This window comes from Varanus komodoensis, unplaced genomic scaffold, assembly GCF_004798865.1.
Source record: "Varanus komodoensis strain SLA01 unplaced genomic scaffold, ASM479886v1 scaffold33, whole genome shotgun sequence".
Classification (NCBI taxonomy): Eukaryota; Metazoa; Chordata; class Lepidosauria; order Squamata; family Varanidae; genus Varanus; species Varanus komodoensis.
The window spans coordinates 2,355,042-2,379,398 of NW_025335817.1; the positions used below are offsets into that span (position 1 = coordinate 2,355,042).

At 51.8% G+C, this 24,357-nt stretch overlaps 1 protein-coding gene across 1 annotated transcript in view; it reads right to left on the bottom strand.

The window, feature by feature from the left end:
• Positions 1-24,280, bottom strand: part of RORA (RAR related orphan receptor A) — a 70,422-nt gene extending 46,142 nt beyond the window's left edge. The window contains exon 1 of the mRNA XM_044438620.1: positions 24,193-24,280. Within this exon, the coding sequence (XP_044294555.1) occupies positions 24,193-24,220 (28 nt within the window). The 5' untranslated portion in view covers positions 24,221-24,280. The remainder of the gene's footprint in view (positions 1-24,192) is intronic.
• Between the last annotated feature and the right edge of the window lie 77 nt (positions 24,281-24,357).

Genomic DNA, 24,357 nt, shown 5'->3' on the forward strand with positions numbered 1-24,357 from the left:
AAGGTAGGATTCACCGAGTCCAATTTCTGCTCTGCCCTTCCCGAGAGAGCAGGAGGGCCGCAAACGCAGAAGCACTCATCGTGAGACCAAATGACCCAGTGCAAATCAGCCCAGGCCAACATCGCCTTCTTGGATTGGACATCAGCACAGATCCAAGAAGAAGCGACAGGTCTGCACGCTGGCTGCATTATTTAGTCTACTAACAGAGTGCTAAAGTTACCCAATGCTAAATATGCCTCTGAGTTACCGTTCCCTTTTTTCTGACCGTTTTACACTGCCACTCCCCAAGACATTCAGAAAAACTAATGCTCCGTATGCATTCATACATAATTACATACACACTGACATCACAACTGAAGGTGCACCCCAGCAAAGGTACAAGAAACACTTCATCTCACTCTTGCACCTGGTAAGGATGGGCGTGTGTTAACCCACTAACACAGAGAATTTCGTTTTGCCTTTCTGTGGGAGCAGCCATGGGGTAACTTGAGGGATTCTGGAAATAACTTTTGTCTGCCCTAAACGACGGCAGGGGAGCCAGTGCTCTTCAAATGCTGTTGGACAACAAATCCCAGCATCCCCAACCATTGAGCATCCTGGCAAGGGCTTCTGGGAGCTGGCGTCCAGCACCATCAGATTCTCCACCCTGCTCTAAAAGGTTTTGCTTCACAGAATCTGTTCCCTTTTTTGCGCTTAGGGAACATTCCCATCTGCCCTTTTGCTGACAAGGATTTTCGGGCCAGTGGCTTGTGGTTTTCACTGGTTTTTTGCCGAGGGGGCAGGCCGCTGAGCTCTCTCCCGGGAAGGATGCTTGGGCCTCAAGGGTTGTCACCCCTGGGCTGCAGAGGCAAGCTTAAAGCATACCACCCCCCCCAAAAAAAAAGAATCACAGCAAGATGTCCCCATCCAAGCCTGCTCAACTCAGAGAAGAAGCGAGTAAGGAGGGAGCCGATATGCATGGACCACATTATGTCCCGGGGGAAAGTACATCACACAACCCTAGACCCAAGCAGGGTCATTCTATGGGGCTGACTGGTGGGAGAGTCAGGAAAGAGCACCAGAAGGATTTCTTCCAGTGGACGTTGCATCTCTGTGGGCTTTCAACGCAAGGCCATCTCCCTCCACTTGGAAGAGGGGTGCTCGGTAAACCCGGTATTCTATTACCACTCTTGACTTGCGAGATCTTCAAAATTCTCTTGGGCATCAAGCACCAGCGTTGAGGTCCTCTTTCCACGTCCCAGCGTCAGCCTCTCTCTGCCGCCCGCCCGCCCGCCCGCAGATCTAATGCCTGATCCAAGGCAGCTTCCAAGAATCGCACCCAGAGATGATTCAAGAGGTGGACGGCTGCAGCGGCAGTGCAGCCTCTCACACCGTAAAGGCCCCTTCCCATATGAAGCTTAAAAGGATAGTTAAGGGCCCCCCACACGCACGAAAATCAATTCCCACCTCCACTCGCTATGGCACATTGCCAATTCAAGCGATACACTCGCGGGGTAACAAAAAAGGAGAGAACTTTCTAGAAAGGGTATAAATTAAGCACCTCTCCAAAGCTCTCCCCTGTGCATTGGATTCTCCTTCCTAAAAGCTGAGGCACTCTGACAACCATCACCATGGACAGAATAGTCTAATAGTCAGACCAGATCAACGGCTCACACTGCACGCCTGGTGTGCCATCTGTGGCTGTTCCAGGTCTGTCCAAGCCAGCCTGGAATACGATCGCCCAAGATAATCAGCGGGTGGGAGCACCAACCAGATACCATGTCGCTGACGGCAAGTTGGCCACGCCACCAATGGCGCAACAGTCTCGCCTCATCTTCTGCCATTTGATGGAGAAGAAATCCAGGTGACATTCTTTGTTTTTTATATACTGTGCTGTTGCTGGCTTAAGTCCAAACTAAAATAGTTATAGGCTGAGCCCTGCTCCAACGTCAAGGGATGGCATTATGGGCCCCGCAGAACACTGGTCCTGTTCCTATATTAGGCACATTAGTCATCTGTGGTGTAGCCCATGATCTGGGAGACAGAAACACACACAAAATGATGTTCCAGTTTGCAAAAGTTTCCTTGTGCAGGGACTTGACTCACCAAAGTCTGCTAAGCAAGCGTTATTTACAAGCCCAGTCTAAGCACACAGGACAGGCAGTGCGCTTCTCCCGGTGTCCTTGAAAAAACCCACAGGAGATTTAGCTAGACCTTCGAATTCTTCCAAGAAAAAACCCGAAATAAATAACTGTGTAATCTTCTGTTATCCCTGAGCTCCAAGGGATGCACATTGCATCTCTGTCACCTGGAAGAGGCAACCAGCAAGCCATTTGAGTGTGCCCAGCGTTATAATGACTCTTCTTGGGCCACAAGCAGCAAGTGCAATGCTTAGACGTTGCCTCGTCGGTGGAAGCAGTCCACCAGGGCTCGTGCCGAATGATTTCCTATCTCCCTCTTCGCTCTCCCTACGGTGTGCAAAAAAATGAACCCTTTCCAAAGCTGCAAGTATTTACACTGGTTCTGAAAAGATATGAGCTTTGCAGCTTCAAAAGACCAAGATAAAATTTTGGTATAAATCACAGCTCACAATAACACTTTTAAACCTGTAATTATTTATACTCTGCAGATTTAGGAAGCCTGTAATTACTCCTTAAGCTCTTGCCAATGTCTAGCCTATTTCATAATTGCCAACACTGGCTCAATTGAACAGAATTAACCACAGTGTTAAGATCTGTTCCATATTAGTTTCCGCTCGAGCAAAAGATGCATCCTCAGAATGGGGAAGAAGTGGCTTGGCCCACACTCAGGCCTGCTGAAAACGGTCCATTTCAGCCCAACTGCTTTCCGTCACTGTTCTTAAAGCCAGGAAGCAGGGAACGTCTCGCCGAAAGGCTGTGATGTGGTGCGACCCGAGAGGGCCTCGGGTGTTACCTTGACTCCCTAACCTCGTAAGGGCACGACGAGCAAACATAATGTGAATTAAACCTCCGAAGACTAAAGCTCAAGGTCGTCCAGTTAACACTAAGTTCACAGCTGACAAAAGGCAGCATCTCCAAAGGGGCCTGGGAAAGCTCCCCGAAACCTTGGAGAGCTGCAGCTGCCAGTCAGTGCGGGCAAGCCTGAGTTGGTTGGACTGAGGCTCTGAGTCCGTCTAAGGCTTCCTGCACGTCTATATTTATCTGTGGGATTCACTGCCAGAAGCTGTGGTGATGGACATTCGTTAAGACAGCTTTTAAAAAAAGATCAGTCCAATGCATGATGGAAAGAACTGTCCCTAAGCAAGGTAGCTCAACCGAATCTCCACCTGGAAAGCAAAAGATCAAAGCAATGGAGGCCGATGGACACCACGTATTAAGCTCCGTGTGCCTTTGGGCAAACACTCAGCCCGGGAATTTGGGAAGACCGGCATCAGAACGAAGCTCAAAAGTTCCTTCACAAAAAACTCCTTCTTGCCCCAACCATTTGAGGAGAGGTTTAGAGGATACAGCACTGCACACAAGGTCTCATTCTTGTTTCCGAGCCTCTAAATTTAAGAAAATCAGGAAAGCGCAAGAGTGACAATCCATACTGCGGTCTTCAAAGAAACTGAAGGTGACCTGAGGCCTGCCAGAGAAGGCTGTGAGGGCACAGAATCACCTGGCCACCTTTTCAAAGGTGGTGAAACGGTTGCATAACAAAGGGTAACAGAGAGAAAGAAAATACAATTTAAGTCGTAATTGTTTCTGCTTAAGCCAGTATATAAAGAAAGAGGTTGGGTGGAGGTTGGTTTGAGAAGCTACAATTATTGGTGCTGTACTCCTTCGGCCAGTTATGTAAGAGGTCAACATGAGTTGCTTGGTCCTGCGCAATCACAGGGTGCCACTCTTATAATTTGCAGGTGGACGCCAATCCATCCTTAGCAGCTGTTGCCCAACAGCTGTCCAACCCATGCCATGTGGCCAGCTCACCCAGAAACGAGGAAAAAGTAATTGCATCACATAAACACCATCCACAGACTGACCTACAGCACATGACAAGGAGAACAGAGCCATCTGGAGCAAGGTCGGTCCCAGGTATGGTATCCCAGAGAGCCAACACTCCTGCCTGCATTCCAGCTGAGTTTGGCCATCGGCAATCAAGCCGGGAGTAGCGTGGGCTAATTGCTTTCGGCCCTGCTTGATGATGCAAATGCAGTATAGGCCACTGCCTCTCAACATGCCAAGTGCACCTTCTCAGGGCAGTACAACTTGACTGGACTTGCTGAGCAGGATATCAGTCACCCAAGGTCCCTGTTTATCTCCACAGGGTTTTTCTGCCCTGGCACTTTGGAGCTGTGGTTCCCTATCTCAGTGCCCCTCCGCAAAACAAAACTCTTGAGAGCTCTCTTATCAGAACATTACAGATGGACTTTAAATCAGGTCACCAGAATAATGCTGGACTTGAAATAAAGATCACCTTCTGGGGGAGTTTCACCAAGTCTCGCCAACGGAGTGGCTGTTTCTGACACCCTGGAAAGCAGGATTCCTCTGCACCAAAGCATACATCACCACAGGCTCACTGGATTAGACCTTGTCTAGCATCTGCTCTGCTCTGTAGCAGCCAATGCCCCTATAAAACTCAACAGAAGTATTAATGACTGGACTGCCCATTTTCCAACCACCATGAGAGTTTTCCCTCTATGCTGTGTAAAGGTTGACCTAGCAACTTCCACTCGCCAGGGGCTTATTAAACACACAAGAGGAGGGTGGGGGTTTGGGGGGGGCTTTTTCCTCCCTGGCCAGCTGTCAACCCCATTTGCACGCAGGCCTGTCTCCCATCCCCCACCCCTGATATTTGGCAAATCAAGTACCACAGCAGCAAACATAAACGGTCTCCGTGTCACCTGGATGGACCAGGAAGACCCAACAGCCATTAGAATCCAGCGCCTCTAAAGAGAAGCAGAAAGCCGCGCAGAATTAAATATTCCAGCACTAATCTATCAGTGTGTTATTTATGTCACGCAAGAGGAATTTGTTTCTCTGGAAGCCTTATTTTGATTATTCTTCTTTCTTAGACAGCTTCCGCTGACGTGACGACAGTCTCTAAAGCCATCCCCTCGTGCGCGCACCAGTGCTATCATCCCCAATGAAGCGGCTCCAGAGTCACCCAAGACAAGGAAAAAAGCAAACACATACGAAAACAGAAAGATCTTGACATGTTATTTACAGGCCTGCTCTTGGCTGCCGCTTTCTGAAACTCTATTTCGCTCTGCTAACAACATTTCCATATGAACGCAGCTTTCTCCAGCAAATATCGCCGCTGAGCGTGGAGGACAATACGGCGCTGGCAAAGCGCCACCGGGAGAGAATGGAGTTGCCTGCCCCGCATCAAGTAGGAACATAAGCCTTTCTCTGTTCTGCAAATATCTGAGCACAAAGGGCAGATGAGGACACGTCTTCCGAGAGGCCAGCCGTGATCATGGGGCTGCAAAGCAGATGGGCGGTACTCTCTGAGCCTGGGAAAAAAACGACCTCATTGCTTTCCGTTTAGAAAAAGGCGGCGGGATACAGCTGACAGGCGACAGCACAGATGGGATGCCCCGTCCTCTTTCCGAGGGTTCGAGACACTCCAGACACAGAAGCCCTGATTTATATCGCTACACTGGCGGGTGGCGAATTTAAGCAAATGCAACCATCGGGGGTTTTCTCACATTAACAAAAGCCTGAGTTCAATAACAATTAGAACCTGTTTTATAAAGGCACATGGGGAGCGAAGGTGCATTAGATTCCTGGAGGTCTTTCTCTCGCTCTTCCTACGAGAGGAGGAAAAAACGGAGCTCTGGAGAGAGTCTGTTCTAAACCAACAGGTCCACAGCGAAAACTCGATTCAACAGCAGGACTGTTCAACCCAGTCCCCACCAGCCCAAGATTTCCAGTTTATATACAGAAATGCTACTGGCTATCCTTTAGAGCAATTTATTTATTTATTTATTTAGAATTTTTGTATGCCGTCCCATCGCATAGCCTCGGGACGGCTTACATAAAACAAATAAACATTATACAAATAATACAAATAAAATCCAGATTCACCCTGGCTGCAAATTAAAACCTATAGAAGATAGTAAAAGTTATTAAAATGTTGTTGGAGTAAAAAGGTCTTCGCCTGGCGCCGAAAAACAAATAACGACGGCGCCAGGCGGACCTCTCTGGGGAGCGCATTCCACAGGCGGGGCGCCACCACCGAGAAGGCCCTCCTCCGGGTACTTTGCCTCCTGATGTCTTTCACGGAGGGCTCCCGGAGGAGGGCCACTGCTGCCGCTCTCAGGAGGTGGGAGGGCAAACAGGGAAGAAGGCGTTCCTTTAGGTTCTGATCCAAATGAGATCTGGAATTTTCCTTCATCAGCAATTTCAGAGTTTGAAACGAGGGCCACTAACCTGCTGGTGCATCATTTCCCCCCGTGAACTGGGGAGCTTCATTTTGTTCACTGGTGCCCAGCATGCCAGATTTGGCAGGACTGGAGGCGGTTCTTAGCACGGGAGGAATGTTGCTGTGTGGAGGGACAACATACGGGGTCCACGGAAAACATGTGGCTCAGGGCTCTGCCTGCCCCAGTGGATCCTTCCTCGCACCTCACGGTTTCTAAGAATGACCTGGCCCGATTTTGCACTCCCAATCACTAAGCACTGGATGAAATGCAGGCTGTGAAACGTCAAATGCTGATTTGCTGTAAAAAACAAAACTGGAACATTTGCAGGAGGTTCAAGTGCGTTACGGGGTGGAAACGTCAGCGCGCGGCGTGCACGCGGAAGCCGCTCACGGAGGTTTAAGGATGCTTCATGCGTGCATGCGACCTGGAGATGATAAAATCCTTCTGTGGCCACCAGCCCCTCACAGTCTGGTTATTTATTTTCTCAAATATGGATGCTGCAAACTGCCCTGGTGAATTTGAATTCAGCCTAGAAAGGTTGAAAAAATAAAATAAAATAAAATAAAATAAAATAAAATAAAATAAAATAAAATAAAGAAGCAACGTAATGCATCACCTGCTCCGTCCAGAAAGTTTGGTGTGTTATGAGGAAATAAAGGCAACACCAACATCATTCCTAAAGGGAGGCTGCCCTTGACAATGACCAGGTTTCCAGATTGTCCAATTGTGCTTCCCACTCAGGACAACACCCAATCCTTTGCTCAGCTGCTTGGAAAAATCTCTCAGCAGGTAGGCCACAGACGCCTTGCATCGAACCTCCTGAGTCCCTTTCTTGCGCAAGGAGAAAGAAAAGCAGTTTACAACACCCCCATTATGTAACAGATCCTCAGCTGGAGGAGGAAGGAAACGACATCAACTCGGCACACTGCAGGGGAATGTCATCTGCTTAGCCCGGGAACAATCTCATTTACCAAACAAGCTGTCCTGAGCTCTGTCTTTTATACTCGGGGAATAACTGCCTGTTGCATGGTTTCAGGAAAGAGGAATGCTGCGTTGAACCCCAATTATGCTCCGCACGCCCTGGCACGAGTGCAGGACAAGCCCCGCATCTGGATAGCATGTCGCTGCTGAGGAGGCCTTTCCCAGGATTTTCTGAGGAAGGTTTTGGGGGAGAGCTGTTCTAGATGCTTCAGTAAAGCCCTCCTGGATTTCAAACGCACGCGTCTTAGGAGGATTAAGCCCTGGACAACAAGGTGACCCAGCGATGAAAGCGAGCAAGAGAGCAGGGGGAGAAGAACCGGCTGCGGCAGAATTCAAATTCCGCACCCAACTGGATTCTGCGCTCAAAATATGCAATGGAAATCAAAGTTTCCTGCATTTTGCACCATCTGCTCTGCTTCCACGGGTCCTGGGAAGCGTGAAATGCCAAGTGATCCACTCCACCTGACACTGGAAATCTTGTGTCCAGCCACAGCTCTCTCTGCTCCTGAGAGGGGCCAGTACCGAATTCTGTGTTTTGTTTCTGTTTTTTTCTGCACTGCTACAGAACGTGCAGCAGCCTAAAGAGGAAAGGGAACGGTTCCCGCGCCTGAAAAGCAGGCAAGTGAGAGACCTAAATGCAACACTGCACTTCCTGAAAAATCCAGTAATGCGTTGGCCTCCAGCGATGGGATCTGCACCGTAACTGCGGCTCACGCCAGCCGTGGGCATCGCCTGGAATACCAAAGCTGCAGCCACAACCCTTGCAGGGAACCCCTGGCCTCTTTTAGGGATCCATGCGAGGTCCTTAACCCTCACATAATGCACAGGTGTTGCTGTCGTCGTGCGCCATCAAGTCACCTCCAACTTAGGGTGACCCTACACATGAAAGCCCCCAGACGTCCTCTCCGTGAGAGCGCCATCCAGCCCTTCCAAAGTCAAGGCAATGAGCTCCTTTACGGATTCGATCCCTCTCGCATCTGCCGTTCCCTCTTCCCTCATGTCTTCGGCCTCCTCGAACCCGACTGGCTCCTCTAGGGAGCTTGTCTTCTCGGGATGTGTCTGAAGAACGGCTGCCTCACTCTTCTGCCTTTTGCGTCTAGAGAAATCTCTCGCTTGCCTGGATCGAGGACCCCCTGATAAAGCGCGCCAGCACCACCACAAACCACAACCTGAATATTCCACACAGGCACCTGCCACCACCCGCCACGGCCCTTTTGGTCCTGGGGGCTGGTTGCTCAGCTCTGGCTACCAGGGGGATTCCTGAAACTGCAGGCTGCCTTCCGGACTTTCCAGCTGCTCACCCCATTCCTGCTTGCCTCCCTGAGCTCAGAACAAGATGTGCAATCAGCCTGAACATGCTGGGCTTCTTATCTCAGCCAGGAGAGGCACTCCGGACGGATTCGGAACCTTTTTTCCAAAGCGTCGTGGTGAGGATCAAACAGAGAGGAGGGGGACCAGGTGCGCTGCCTCGGTTTCCCCGCGAACGGGGAGAAAAACATGAGGTACATGTCAGGATAACTAAACCAACACTGCGAGCGCAGCTGGACTCGGACCTCTGGGAGCTGGCTTCAGAAAGGGAGCAATAGAGAGCCATGCCACATAACGGGCTGCAAACTCGGCCGCCTCAGAAGCGTGGCCAAGCAGAGGGACCTCTGCAGCAGAAGCCGGCCCTTGCCCACATGGTTCCCTTTTTCTGCCCCGGTACCTTTAACAAACCACCTGACACGCACTGAAATTAACCATGCTCACACAGAAAGCTCTGTCCCCATGCCTGCCCATCCCGATTATTATCAAATTATTTGATGATCTGCAAACAAAGCAGCATTTTGATTGCCCTTCTGCCAGAAAGTAATTTTTTTGTTCTTATTTCTAAGGGAAAGCGCTTGGCTTCAAACAGCAGATTCGGCGTCTGGACCAGAATACCCGCAAACATTTTAAGCAGCTTATCTATCACACACACAAAAAGATCATTTTTAAGACGTGGCTGCTCGTCCGCCAGACACACACACACACACACACTTCTTTTCTTCCCTTTAAATAATTTGCGGACCACAGTTTTCCTGAAGTGAGCGGGGCCGGGCCAGGACAAACAGAAGAAGTGCCCTTTATGTGTGCCAGCGGAAGTGCTTTGATCGCATTCTTCGCGTGAAACACCCAAACACTGGAAACACGGGCCAGAAAAGCATCTGGAAACAGTCGGGTCCATTCCATGGAAACCTCCTCCAAGCCAAGCCACTGCCCTTCACCGAGGGACCGCTCAGCCTCAGGCCTCACTGTTGAAACCCCGTTCAAGCTGCAGAATTGCAGCCGGGTATTTTCTGCTGGCAAGCAACTCCAGGGCAAGACCCACAAATCACAGTGCCCATCCCAGCCTGCGCCGAAACCAAAGCCCACTGACCGCAATAACAACCGTGTCTTGTAGCTCAGCCAAACAACGCAACACCCCTTTCTATTCGGTGCTATATCTAAAAATATCATTATGTTGCTTAATCCATCATAGCAAGCCTTCCCCATGTTGAATGCATGTGCAGCAAGAGACATGGAGATCTGGCTGGGGGCGTGGGGGGGGGGCAAAACAACAGAGCAGGGGACAGGAAAAAAAACTTTGGGAAAACTTTCTCTGAATTTCTCTGGTTTCTCCCCAAGCCTTCACATCACTAACTGTGCCCCCCGCTCCGCTTGAGGGCACCTGTAGAACGCACATAGGAAAATAAGAAATTCAGTCAATTCAGGTGATTTTGTTCTCCCTTCCAAGAACCCTGAAAGATAAAGCAATATTAGAATACCCACTTTCCAGAGGGGGCAGCCCCAAAGTTGGCGGGATAACAGCTCACACAAAGTCCCCTGCTGACGGGGTGGCAGGGGAAACCTCCACTTTTTGGCTCACTCTTGATGAAGCCGGCCCACAACAGCAGCATCCATCAGCAGAGGAACTGGCAAGTGACAACTTAAGATACTGCACTAAACAGGGAAAGCAAATGTTTCAAGGCTGGTCAGCCGGGAACCCAAGCGTTGAGGCTGCCATTCATTCCAACGGAGCCAGTGGGGGAGAAAGTCCCAAGTCACTTTGTCACGAATGGCAGAGCAGCAATTGGCAGCTCGCCACTCTCCAAAAAAGGATTGGTTACATCAATCTTAAAATTAAAGCAAAGTTGTTCTGCTTTGGGATGACGTCTCCAACAAGAACAGGTTTCCCCAGGAAAATGCCCCGGGTCTTGGCTGGCTTGCCAGAACAGAATTTGGTTGACAGGGGAAGCTTTAAAATTTCAGAAGACTAATCGAGTGAATTCAATTTGTATGCTAAACAGAAAGGACTTCGGAAAGAGGATTTGAAGAATGCAGGGCTATTCTTTCCAAGAGCTCTCCTTTCCAAGACTTAAACAAACAGAGTTGCCAAATGCTTGCCAGAAAGACGGAGCAAGGCCGTCTTTCTAGAATTTTGATTTTTGCCATCAAAGTCTCTTGAAAAGGAAAGGCTTGACCCACATTTGGAAGCATCCTTGTAAGGATTACACGAATCAGATCCTCTAAGTCGCAGCATTGTTCTCGTCCACTTAAAGCACCAGCTATTTGCTAATTTCAAATCATTTGGAAATTAGCATGTTTGATGCAGTGAATTAATTCTCGGGAAAAATGCATCTCGCTAAAGAGATGTATTTTATCCCCCAGCTGCAGCTTCTGCCCATGTTCTTTCGCTCACCGTTCCTGACCCTCGCTGCCCTTGGTGGCACTTAACCCTCGTGGCTCTGCTTGGTTGACCCCTGCATTTTGCCTGCTGCTCTTCCCTTCCGTCGCCACATTCGCAGTTGCGGGCCACACGAAAGGAGACACCCTGGGCTCCAGCAGCCAGATCACCCCCCAGTGAAGGCAACAGAGGACAAGAGCAGTGACGGCGGAGAGAAGGAATGGGTCACCGAAGGTGCCACGGCAGCAAACAGGGAAACGAAAGCGCGTTGAGCCCAAAACACATTGGTAAAATTCCCTTTTCAAGGCTTAAAAGGGGGTATTTTCGACACCCGTGAAACTGAGCTTGTTTCAGCTCAGCCGTAGCTACACGTGGGCGCGGGGGCGGGGGGGGGGGAGAAGTAGGAAGGATCCAGAGCATCCTTTCTGGCCAGGGCCGCAAATGGGGCAGATTTGGAAGCAATGCGTTGTGCCCGACCCCGACATCTCGTCTGAACCACGCTGCGTGAGAAGTGCAGGCGGGGCCCCTGGAGCGGAAAGCAGCACACCGGAGTCCGCACAAAAGCCACCCCCTCTGCCAGTACACAGATGCACAGACAACTCTTTCGGAAGGCGTGGACGCACAATGACCGCCACCCACACACCACCACGAGCCCTGCCCAGAGAGCGCCGCTTCTTCGGCACTCCGCTTGATTAGTGGGTGCCAGGTGACTGCAGAACACCACACTAATGATTAATTTCTAACCTGCCCCATTAGCCATAAGGCGCTCTGGATAGGTTGCCCCCCCCCACAAAAAAAAAAAAAAGAATACAAAATATTGCCTGATGGCTATCGTAGCAAAGAAGCCATCAGGCGGGGCTGCGATCCTGAGCTCCTCAGTTCAAGCCCTACCCCTTGCAATGAATCTTGCCTCCATCTTGGATCAGCTTGACTCATTGTTAAATCCGAGAATAAGAGCTGCAGTGGAACTTGGACAGCTTTACCTCGTCCGGTCTTCTCAACGGGGTGCCTTCCAGATGCTTGGCCTTCAGTTCCCATCAACCCCAGCCAACACAGCCACTGCTCCAGGCCATCTGGGGCACGCCTCAGCTGAAGCTGCACTTTCCGTCGGGAGGGACGGCCGAGCTTTGCATTCCACCTGCCCATGAGCTCAGGCACCCAGGCCGGAGGCTTGCCAAGGAGTGAGCAATGGACCGAAAAAGCCCCTACGACTTGGGCTGAAGCAGGGACAGTGGCGACAGCGTCTTGATAAACCGCCTGGCTCTTTACACACACACACACACACACACGCACGCACACGTACGCACGCACGCACGCGCACACGGGTTCTAGACACTCGCTTATTAATTTCACTACCAGCACAGGAAATCTGTATTTCTTGTTTAAAAAAAAAGGTACATGAGAAGACTGAGTCAGCAAAAAGGGGGGAAAGAGGCCTGACTTTCCATACTACCAGAAGGAGGGGGGGCAGCTTGTGAGGGTTTTGTGGCACAGGCGCCAGAAATTTTGGGGGCTGCTCCCTGCCTAACATTAGAGGGAACACTAGGAACGTGAGAGAAGCAAAGAGCTCCTTTGGAAAGAGAGAGGCTTTGGGGTTTTTTGCTTAAATGCCACAGAGACATTCAGCAGCTACCTGAGCTCCCCAGACGCCCTTCTACACTTTATTTTTATTCTTCCCCACCCCATGGGACGCTGTTGATGGCAAACCTGTTCAACAGACGCAGCGTCGTGTGCCGAGAGACCCTGGACGGGCCGACGCATCCGCAGCACCGGCGCTCGGAGACTTTGCACGGCGCGTTGCACTCTGGGTGACCAGGCCTGGCCCGGCCCGGCCGAATCGTGGCTCTCGGGCAAAGCAAGAGTGCTGCTTCCCGGGCCGAGCTGGGGGCGCCTAACGCTCCCGTTCAGACGTGCTACAAGAGGAGTGGAGGAGAGGTCAAAGCATCAGACACATGCCGGCATTTGAGAAAGCTCAGAGATGTGGGAAACATCTCAAATATGGATGGGTCCCAATGATGCTTCGCTTCCAAAACCAAGAGCACTGGCACGCAGACCTTCTGATCTGGAAGCCCCCGTCTCACCTTCCGGATGGGCAGATGACAACTAGGCAACAGGGAGAGAAAACTTGCCCTTTGTGATTTATTTTCATTCGTGAGTCATCCTACAGCTGAAGCATTTAAGGCAGCCCATGCTATAAAAACAAGCCCAATAAAATCAATACCATCCTCTAAAGCAAACAACAGAAATTTAAAGGAGCAGAAATAGCAACATTTGAATAAACTAAACTAAATAAATAAGCTTAACTAAATAAACATAATCTCAGAGAAGGGGAATTTTAGAATGTACCTTCTGAATTATTCGGAGGGGTAAACAAATCACAAGCTCCTTCTCTCGTAACTATCTAACTATGTACTGTTAGATTTTTCTTCAGGCCTGGGAGAATAAAAAGCTCTTTACCTGGCACTGAGAATTAACCAAGTCAGAGCCAGCTGGGCCTCTAGGGAAGGAGCTCTGCAATTTGGGGGCCACCACGGAGAAGCCCTCGTGCGGTGCTTCAGATACTGTGGCCCAAAGTTGCAAAGGACTTGACAGGAGAAACCCAGCAGTCTGCCCTGATTCCAGAAATAATTCAACACCCCCAGCATATTGGAAGCATAATGGCAGGTTATGATCATCGTGCATCCTGATGGAGTTTGCAGACAGTCTTCCAAAGCAGCCCCTGGTCCAGGGCGTTATCGGAAACCCAACGGGAGGTGACCGAAGCATGGATGGCCTTCCAGGTGGGCTTGGGGTTGGTGCCCCAGCCTGCACTGGTTGCTGAGGACACATGTGCCTCAGGGAATGGGTCTGGAAGCATCTCTCAACCCACCACCTGATCCAGTAAGAAAAGCACGCCCCATTCCAAGCAGCACTTCTCTGGTTGTCGGAATAATTTTATACATGTTTAGGCTCCAGGGCTGTGCCTACGCAAGCCCCAGCCAAAACTAGGCTTCGGAGCCCAAGATATTGCTGAACGGGAGAAGTGGGAAGCTGCGGGCCTAGGCAGGAGGACAACCTGTGCGAGCTGGGCCGAAAGTGCCAGGACTGACCGCAGCCCACTCTTGACTTGACAGACTCAGCTGAGCCACTTCTAAGTTCCGGTGATGCAGCCGGGCTTCCAAAATAATCACAGGAAGTGGGCGAGGGCATTTTGAGCCCTGCTCCTTGTGCATTTCCCCCTTCAACATTAGCCACAAAAAGGCTGCATTGAAAATGTCTCCTTTTTCGCAGCCTTGCCAAAAAAAAAAAAAAGATCTTTGTTTGCTGCCAGCTGTGCTTGGGTGTCACTGTCCCCCAAAGTGTGCAATGATAAGGCAGGAAAAGCCCTGTCCCTCTTGCCCCAATGGGAGATTCACACAGCCCCCTCTTGCCCAAGTTCCACAGCAACTGGTGTCCGTCAGCCTATCAACCCTGATTCCTCTGATGCGGACGTTTCCCACAAGACTGCAACTTGCGCACTGAGGACCGCTCAAGCAGCCCGTCACCATCCTTCTAGCCTAGTCCCAGCGCTTCGCAAGCTGCTGTCGCACCTTAACAACTTGGCTAACCGCACTTTGTGCAAAAAGCAACCTCCAAACAATTTCTGCTCTCCAGCCAGATGGCCGCGAAACGCAGAGGCAGGGCCCACGTGGGCTCCCGGGGTCAGTTTATGCCATCAGCGGGATCAGGTGGCAAAGCTGCTCCTGCAACGCACCGCAGGGGGAGATGCAGGACTCCCTGCAAATAGAAGACAGATCCATCGGGAAGAAGAGCTCATGCCAGCCTTCTCCTGAAGCGTGCCCGTTTCCTCAGAGCAGAGAGGGCTCCCCTGCCCAACCCACAGGAAGCATTCAGACATGCAGTCTATCTCACACCTGTGGATAGACTGGAGAGGTGGACAATCGCCTTGGGCTCCTTGGGAAGGAAAGATGAGCCGGACACGTTGTGTGTGTGTCCATATGCAAGCAACCAACATTCGAGCATCACTTAAAACACAATAAGGAGCCCCAAATCAACAGCAACCAAAGCAGAAGCAGATCAATCATTAGAGGGGGGGAGGGGTGCTTTTAACCAGCTTGTGGAACTTCAGGAGAGGATCCAGGTACAGGGTCTGTGGGGGGCACTACATAGCTCAGGAGGAGCAAATGGAGAAGGCGTTACTTGGCAGAGGAAGGCTGGCCTCCTGAGCTGATCTTAGCTCTGCTGAGACTCCCTCCATCCCTGCCGGCTGTATACACAAAGACTGGAACAATAACTTGCAAGAGTAAAACAGCAGTAAAATACAGATGCAAGCAGGCCAGGCAATGGCTGGTCCCCAGACAAGCGTCGCTGTCCGCCGCTCGGCGTTGTAGCTGTGGCACTTCCTAAGTGCCGGTCCCTGGTGGAGAGATGAGATGTGGGTGAGCTGACGGAACCCGCATCCCAAGAAGACCAAAATAAAAATAGTTGGCAGGCGTGCGCTCAGCGCAAGGGCAGGGGGAGGGGCTCCCACCCACAGCTCCGTTGCTTACTCCAGCAAAACCCGAATTGGCGTGGCTTGCTGTCAAGAACTTCAGTGCTCCGGACTGACATTTCAATTTTTCTGAGAATATTCTCCTTTCATTCAGCTCGCTCAAACACAAGCTATTAAGATAACTGCGAAGGCTAAATATATTTCCCAAAGTCACCCTTGGGGGCCACATTAGGCAGAGGCCTGTGCGTGTGTGTTGGCCATTCAAAGGCCCAAATAAAATTCAGCAGGGGCCTTGGCTATCCGGAAAAGAGCTTCCCGGTTTCCGAAAGAGCCAAAAGCACCCACTGCGCACAAACACGCAGGCAGAGGACCAGGCGCAAAGCTCAAGGAGGCCCTCGCTGGTGGCGAAACAACCCCTCCCCCTTGGCTAACCTAAGTGAGGATGAGGATGAGGGCGTGTGGCCTTCTGAGACGGGGAACCCAGCGACGACACAGACTTTGCTAAGCTGGCCACGGAGCCCGGCAGCTGGGTCTCGGCTCTGGGGTGCAGTCATCGGTGTCTCTTAGGCATCCGCAGAACCGGAAGAGTACGTAGCGGGCCGTCTTCAGCACATCCCCACCAGAGAATCTTCTAAGCCTCTTCCAATCTGATCAGCCGAGTTCAGGCTGCGCGACAGGGTCCTCCCGCCCCTCCTGCTCCCACCGAGATCTTCTGCTGGACTCCGTCTTGCACGGCCCGCTGTGATCGCACCTCTCCATCACAGCGCGCTGCAAACTCAGCTTGCCACAGAACCGCCACCGGCCTTTCCCTCCGGGACAGCAGAAGATGCAAGGTGAACAGCCTGGCGTCGCAAATCCTGGCACCCCGGGACACAGGGACCCCGTCGGGCACACGCCATAGCCCTCCCCGATTGCCTACCCCATGGCGAATGTGAACTCACAATTCCTAAACCGCAGCTACACGCTGGCCACAAACTGGCTTGCATTGACAATTCTACATGTGCAACATCCGAACCTGGAACAGCGATGGATATAATTGGCACTGTTGATGTATGTACGGTACTCAATTTTGGGAAGGTGAAAAATAAGACCAGGGTTGTCTTTCCCCAGGGAGAAGCCCAGAGGAGTTCCTGTGTGCATCTTCCAGAGACAGAGATTAGCTTGGCAAATGAAGCAAATGTGTTTGAGATTAAAGCCAAGGTGAATGTGATAAGCTGCTGATCAGAGTTACGTCTCTTCCAAACCAGTAGAAGAAAAGGGCTGCAGACTCCCAAACCTGTTGGTCTCCATTTCGCAGGGCAGAACCCAAGAGTAGCCGGATAGTTGGAGGATCAGGACTCTCCCATCAACTGTGACAGATACAAGGCGCGAGGACAGCTTCAAGACGGCAGCAAAGGTCTCCGATGCAGCCGCGGAACCACTTGCATGGGGATGCTCCTCAGCTATAAATCTTCGAGCGAAAAGGCACGTTTTGAAGGAGAGAACGAGCCGCTCACTTGATCTTTTTGACTTATCAGCTGTAATGGCCAATTACAGTTTGGGAGATAAATACCATGTGGGTAGCTTTAAAAGTTCTGCTCTTGCTGCCAAATTGAGCGGCGCAAAGGAGGGGTGGGAGGGTGGGGGGGAAGAGAAGCTCTTAAATCATGCAGACGGGTAGATTTTACAACAGTCTAACTACTTGCAGGAGTCCCTCGGATGGACGCTGCAGCGAATATCCTCCGAGCTCATCATTCCCTGACGCCGACAAGGAAGGGACTTTCAAGAACCCAAGCCATGTCTGACACCGCGAAGAGAACGTTGCATCTCCACTGAGCCAGCCAAATATGCAATGGGAGGGCCGTGGAGGAGGAGGTGGGCAGACAGAAGGCCTGGGGGGCTTGCAGTCTGGCGGGGGGCTTGTCCGTGGGCCTCTCTGTCTGTCCCCTTCACTCGCGGGGGCCTCCGAAGCGAGGTGCTCCAGTTCCCCACTCAACACACAGCCACAGTCTGAACCTGGAGCAGAAGCTGAGACATCTCCGCACCCCACAGATACGCATTTGGCCACCCCATATCACGCAGCCCCACGGCCGGGAGCCTGCCAGTGCCAAGGGGGGCCCTTAGGATGCCATGAGAAAGGTGGGCTGCCACTCACGCAGAAGCTTCCTCGGCTTCATGGGAACCTCTCCCTGGCCGGCCGGCTGGCCTCGGGCCAGCGAGGGAGCACAAGCAAGTCCTGTGTGCTCAGCGCCCCAGGAAGGGCTGCTTCTGCGCCATTTCTCTGGCGGGTGGGGCAGTCCTGCACCAGGCGGGCTGCGCAGGGGGAGCCCAGGGGGCTCCTGGCACCCTCCTTTCACAAGGCCGTCCCGCCTGCTTCCCAGAGGCTACGCTCAGCCCGAAGCTTGCCTTGCCCAGTGAGTCTCCAAACGGCATGTATTTCCAGACCGGCGTGCTCGGGGTGCACCACGGAAAACAAGGCACACGCCCCTTGGCCGCGGGCCCGATCCAGCCACACTGCGCACACGCAGGCGTCTCGCTGACGTCAGTCCCACCTGTGTGGGTGGAGCGCCTGCAGTGCCGGCAGGTTGGGGATCTTTGCTTCGCTGCCCTTGATGCCGAAGCAGGGCAAGCTCAAGCAGGCCCGCGCCAAGGGCGTGTCGTCCCCGAGTCATGGAGTGGCCAAGCCCAACGGCGAATGGCAGCCAAGCGCCCCTGCGGGCTCCGGACCGCCATCGTCGGCCCTGGGAGCAAAGACCTGGCCGAGCGAGCGAGAAGGCCGTTCGCCTCGCTCTGCTCTCATTCGTCCCAATGGAACGTGCGGGGGCCCAGGCGAGAGGGGAATTGCCTGGGGCCGGATCTGAGTTTCAGCCACGTGCATCTCCATCTGTTCTGCCAAAAAACCCGCCAAGGGGTAGCTTAGTTCCCGATGGGATGTGCAGCCAGATGTGGCGATGGTCCACGGCTTCAGAAGGGCAATCGGCTAGGCAAAGAAAGCCGTCTGTGGACACTGGGCGGGATGGAAACACCGCGATCAGAGATGGCGCACGGCCTTCCACAGGCCCCCCGGCAGCTCCATCGCAGCACAGGGAAGCCTGCCCTGGCAGTGCCATCCAGAAGTGCTGGGCACAGCCCACGTAACCCCCAGCAAGGTTATGGGAATCGGCATCCAGCACATCTGGGGAGCAGCAGCCTGGGGGAAGCAGGCAGAAGGAACGCGTGTTCCCACTCAGCGCTGGGCGACTCGCCCGAGGAGGCTCCCTGGTGGCCGGGTGGAAAGGGCAGGGAGGCAGCGCCCACGCAGCCAGGCGAGGCCTCTGTGAGTTGCCCCGCCAGAAGGCCCCTGCTCCGGCCTCTCTCCGCCACAGCAGTCGCTGGGAAAGAGACCATGGTGATCAGAGAGTCACCAACTGAGTCAGGAGGCAGTTCTGGGCCCCACAAGGAGGCTTCCACCGTTCCTTGTGCCGGAATCTGGTCACAGGATTCGCGTGCCCTGGTTAGTAGCAGCTGTAGTTGTATGTCATACTCATCACCTAAGGCACTGGCCCGGTGCCTGCTCCGAGGAAGGTTAATAAGGTGACAGCAAAGGGCAGGGCCTTCTTGGTGGTGGCCCACAATGATGGAACAATTTCCCCAGGGAAGCCCACCTGGTTCCAACACTCTTTTTTGGTGCCAGGCTAAAACCTTGTTCTTCTCTCCAGCATTTAGCAGCACACGATGAGGTTTTTAATCGGGTCTTGAATCTTTTTCTTGTTGATCGGTTAAAATTGTTTTTCAGACAGATGTGTGTCTCTTTTAATGTTTGCGTTGATATCTCATTTTTTCCCTTAAAAAGGAGCCCATCAAAGCAGCTTACAAAAGCAAAGAAACAAGAACCAATCATTAAGAGTGATTTACAGCAAGCTAAAATGGCACAGCTCACCTGACCAAAGTTTCAGCTTACATCTGAATGTGAAACCGTAGTTAAGTTTAACTACCGTTTATTGAAATTAGATAGCTTCATAAACAGTGGTTTGACACTGGTTTGCTTCAAACAAACCACAGTTATGATTAACAGCAGCATATCAGATTTAGAAGAAACAGCAGGCTACAATTAATTAAAGGTGGACACAAGAGTTTCCTTCCACACAATGAGACAGAAGGAGGGGAATACAAGCTGTGCCAAGGTTTGCTAAGGTTTGTTCCAGGGCAGTAAACCATGGTTTACTGGGAAATCTGAAGGCATTCACAACAATGTTAAGTAAACTTGCTTAGAGGTCAGTCTCATCCATTTCAATTTGTCTAACTCACCTGTAACGGCATTTAGATTCTAGTCTAAGCTCACCTGATGCCCTCCTCCAGGGCATGCTCCCAGGGAGGCTAAGAAGGTGATGAAAAAAGACAAGGCCTTCTTGGTGGTGACCCAAGATGACAACTTCCTGTCATGACTGGACTGCCAGCTGCATACACACCAACCTACACTGCAAGAGGCCGATCTATATCATCTTTAAAGCCTTTCCAAGCAGCCATACATCTGCCATGCTCTCTTTCTGCCTCAGTCTTCTTCATCTGTGAAATGGGGATAGCAGTGCGTGACCACACCAGTCAGCAGATCTGTTTGGCCGTAAGTCACAACAAGACTACAATTTCCATACAATGCAAAATCCAGAAGTAAAAGTACATAAAGAGGCATTCTGTTTGGGTCACTCATCACAGCAGAACCACAATTTGATAAGCTAAAGACAGGATGTCAAATTCTCTGTAAAATTATATATATAATTTATATATATATAATTTTTATGCATATATATATATATATATGCATAAAAGGCCCCTTGAGTTATATAATTAGGGTTTGTGGCTTCTGGAAATATGTTTACAAGACAATGCAGTCTTAATATCGACTTTTTATCTCCTTACCAGTAACTGACCTACCTTACAGGATTACTGACATGACAATCATTGTCGCGACTGAGCATACCTGACTGTTTTACAAAAAGCACACCTGTAAAGCGTTCAAGGACTTGCTCCTCAGTTGACCACAGTTACCTGGAGTGCTGTATGGGAACAGGCTGTTAGCCACCAATGGGGACTTGTATTTCTTTTTTGCCGGTTGCACAAAATGGGTCTCTTTGTACTTTCTGGAGGAGGAAAAAGGTGCTTGACATACGATTTCTCTCTCGCAGACATCCCTCAGTTACAGAGCTAATTTTAAACGGTCAGAGGGAATGCATTTGTCCTCCTAATTTCTCAAGGAATATGGAAGTGTGTATATTCACTCTCTTCTCCCTTTTCAGCGCCATTATAAAAAATGCACCCCCTGAAAAATCCTTTGACGGCACCAACAATAAATAAAATAAAAATTTCTCACCGCCTGGGCATATTTCTGCATCTCCTTTGTGATTAGATTGTCTTCCAAACTGCGCTCCGCATTGCTTCTGGTCTCCTTCCCGCTGAGAGCACCCGCCAAAGACCGATTTCCTGGCAGCCAGAGGTCAGTGCAAGACTAGGAGCAATGCATTTTAGAGCAAGTTGTGTGTATGTGTGTGTGTGTGGGGGGGCAAATAAGGATCATCCCACTGACCTATTGGTCAGGGAGTCCTAGGAGGACAAATCCCATTTTAGCTGAGCCCCGCAACCCTCCCGTCCCTACAAGCAGCAGGGAGAAGGCATGGCTGCGTTTCTTCCACAGGTTGGGAATGCATCCCAATGCCAAATCCTAAAAGCGTTGTGAGTCAGAATGAAGCGGACGTAACACTGGCCTTTGCCGTCATTTCTAGAGACCCGACTCCACCCACCACAGACAGAAAAATCAAGATCTAACAAGCGATGTAACAAGGCCGGTGCAACAGAACATGAAAAGGCCACTTCCCCAACAAAGCCACTCCCGGGCCTCGAACGGCATCCAACTTCCACGCCCCAGTCCGAGATGCTTCATCACAGGCCACGCTCCCTCTCCCTTCACCATGCTTTTGCCCCTCAGGGCTGGCCCGAGAGACGGCGCCCCTTCTCATCGCCCACCCGCAATCCACAGAGAAGGGCTGCAGGGACCCTGCCGAGTGCCAGGGGGATCACAAGCATGGGGTGCAAGGAGGCTTCCGACAGACGGTGCCCGGTGGTCCGGACGCACCTGTCCCACATCCCCTCTCCGTTCCCAATGCACGGAGCTGTCGCCTCACCTTGGCACACGGAAGGGCCAGCCATGGGATTCCATGTGGCTTCGCAGCTGCAAGGTTCCATCTAGCAGCAAGACTTTCGGCTGGACTAAGGCCGCTGCAATCCTAAACACAACTGACTGGGAAGCAATCAACTCAGAAGGACTTTTTTCCCAAGCAAGCCTCCTTGGATCAGTCTCATGTTAGGTAATGTTTACCAACTCTGTGTGTGTGTGTGTGTGTGTGTGTGTGTGTGTGTGTGTGTGTGTGCGCGCGCGCGCGTGTGTGAGAGAGAGAGAGAGGGAGAGAGAGGGAGAGAGAGGGAGGTTGGGCTCAAACACTTTTAACCCTGAATGGGAAGAGACTTAATAAAAATAACAGGAGTCTTAAATGCTATGTATCTACCGCTTTTGTAGGTGCATCAGAACTTCCCTTACAGCATCTCTTTGAACTGATCCAGCTTTTCATATATGCAGTGAGGCAAAACATATAGACAAAATCAGAACAGCAGATTTTCACCACAAACAAACCAACAGGGCAGCACATCCCTTATCCCATTTTCATGGGTATCGGTACTTAACAAACACAACCAATGAATCCCTAATCAATTAAGAGCCCCAGTCAAAGAGAGAGATCCGGACAATGTATTTTAACAGGGACACAACATGATGGGTAATTGATTCATGAGACAAAAATGTTTTTCTACAGAATTCACTATGAAGACTGCATGTTACGTTATTCCAGTGTTGTTGTTTTTACACCAAGCAGATGAAATTGCAAAATCATTTTATTATGTGGCAGGAGGGCTAATTGAAAACATTCCACAAAAAGTTTTAGATTTCTTTTTCTCAGACAAAAATTCAAACCTTCCAGTGGTTTTCTTGAAGCCAAGGCTATTAAAGGACAAGCACTGGCTGTGATTTGAAAAGATCTGATTTTCCATGATCTGGTCCATCCAGATCCTCCTTTTGCTCCCCTTAAAACCAGATACCTTTTGGAAAGTGACCATTTTTACCCCTGCCAGCTTATTACAAGAAAGCTCAAAATATTTTTAAAGCAGTCCCCTGGCAAATGGGAGAAAGATTGGAACTGATGTACTTGCTCCATGAAACTTCTCTCAACACTACCCTGAGCCTCTGCAACAGAATACTTTAAAAGCAATCTCTTTCCATCTAACTTCTGTACAGAATGCATCAAATGCTTTCCAATACTTGAACAACAGAATTATCCAGGAAAAAGCACAAAGAATGACCTTGGGCAGGTGCCTCGACTGAGCTGAAATCAGGAACAAATTCAGGATTGTAAATTATCTCATGCACAGGAAACAAAAGCAACACAGAAATTAGCAACAGATCTCTCTTAATGGCTGAGGAGGGATCCTGTGGTGAGCTGAGGGTTTACCATCAGTGGGCACAAAGAATCCTGCGCTTTGGGATGCCCTCCTGACCACAAGCCCGCTGCCCACACCGTCCTCGGCCACTGATAATTCTCTGGAGAGCGTTCAGACCCAGGAGTCCCAGACTGCCGCATCAGGCTGTCTGTAAACAGAGCGTTCAAGCAATGCTGGATCCCAGCAATCGCTGCAAATCAGAGACAAGCCGCTTGACAAGGAGCAAACTCCGAGCGAAACTGCTGGTGAAGAGACCATCTCTTCTCGCACAGTCCCCCCTCCACCATCACACAAAAACACTTATGTTTCAAAGTTTCCTGCAATTTAATAGCCTCCTGTGTTCCTTACAGAAAGTTGTCATTTCTGAATCGGCACCCACTGTCCCAGTGTTGATGCGTTCTTATCCTGATTGCGCATAGGTTGCATTGCAAAACCATCGAGGGAGGGAGGGAGGGAGGGAGAGTTCTAATTGTGAAGGAAACAAAACAACATCAGGAACTTGTGAGACCCCCGCACAGGTCTCCTCCTGGCACCCTGTGGTCAGGAAATCGCTCACGGGGGAGGTCCTTTAAAAAAGGCTAGTGTGAAAGGGCATCCCGCCGTTTCCAGCACAACTGGGTCACTGGGACACGGGACGCTGCCCCTGCAGCCGCCGGGAGACCCCACCTCTGCGGACCGGGCCCCTTCCCAGAGGCGCCTTCGAGGGGCCGAGACCCTCTTCCACGGCCCAACGCCGGGGGGACGCAAGGGCGGCCCGTCCCCGCCCCGGGGGGAAGGTGCAGGCGCCCACGGGCGCGGGGAGGTAAACCGTGAGCCTGATTAGGGGGCTTCCCGAAGCCCTCCGGGCCCCCTCCCCCCGAGACTGCCGCGGGCGAAGGAGAGGCGCCCCCGCCCCCATCCGGGCGCACGCAGCCCGGCCAGCCCGCGGCCTGATCCGGTGCGGGCCCCGCCGCCGAGCGCGCTTCTCCCTGCCAAGGAAGGGATCAACCGCAAGCGGAAAGGTCCCCGGGAGCAGAGCCCCTCCGCGCCGCGCTCGGGCGCCCGACTCCCGCAGGAAGGCCAGCAGCCCCGGCCCGCGGCGCGCCTCGTCGCGAGCGAGCGGGACCCGGAGGCGGCGGGTGCGGGGACGGGGCGAGCGCGGGGCGGAGGGGTCCGGCGGGGGCGCGGCGCGGCGCGGCGCCTGCTCACCTTTCATCGCGCCGGTCACCAAACACATCCTTTGCCGGCGGGCGAAGCGGGGCCGGCGGGCGGGCGAGCGAGCGCGTCGGGAGGGGAGCAGCCGCGCCGCGCCGCGCGCCGTGCGCCACCTGGCTGGCTGGCCGGGGCCGGGGCCGGGGCCGCCTCCTCCTCCGC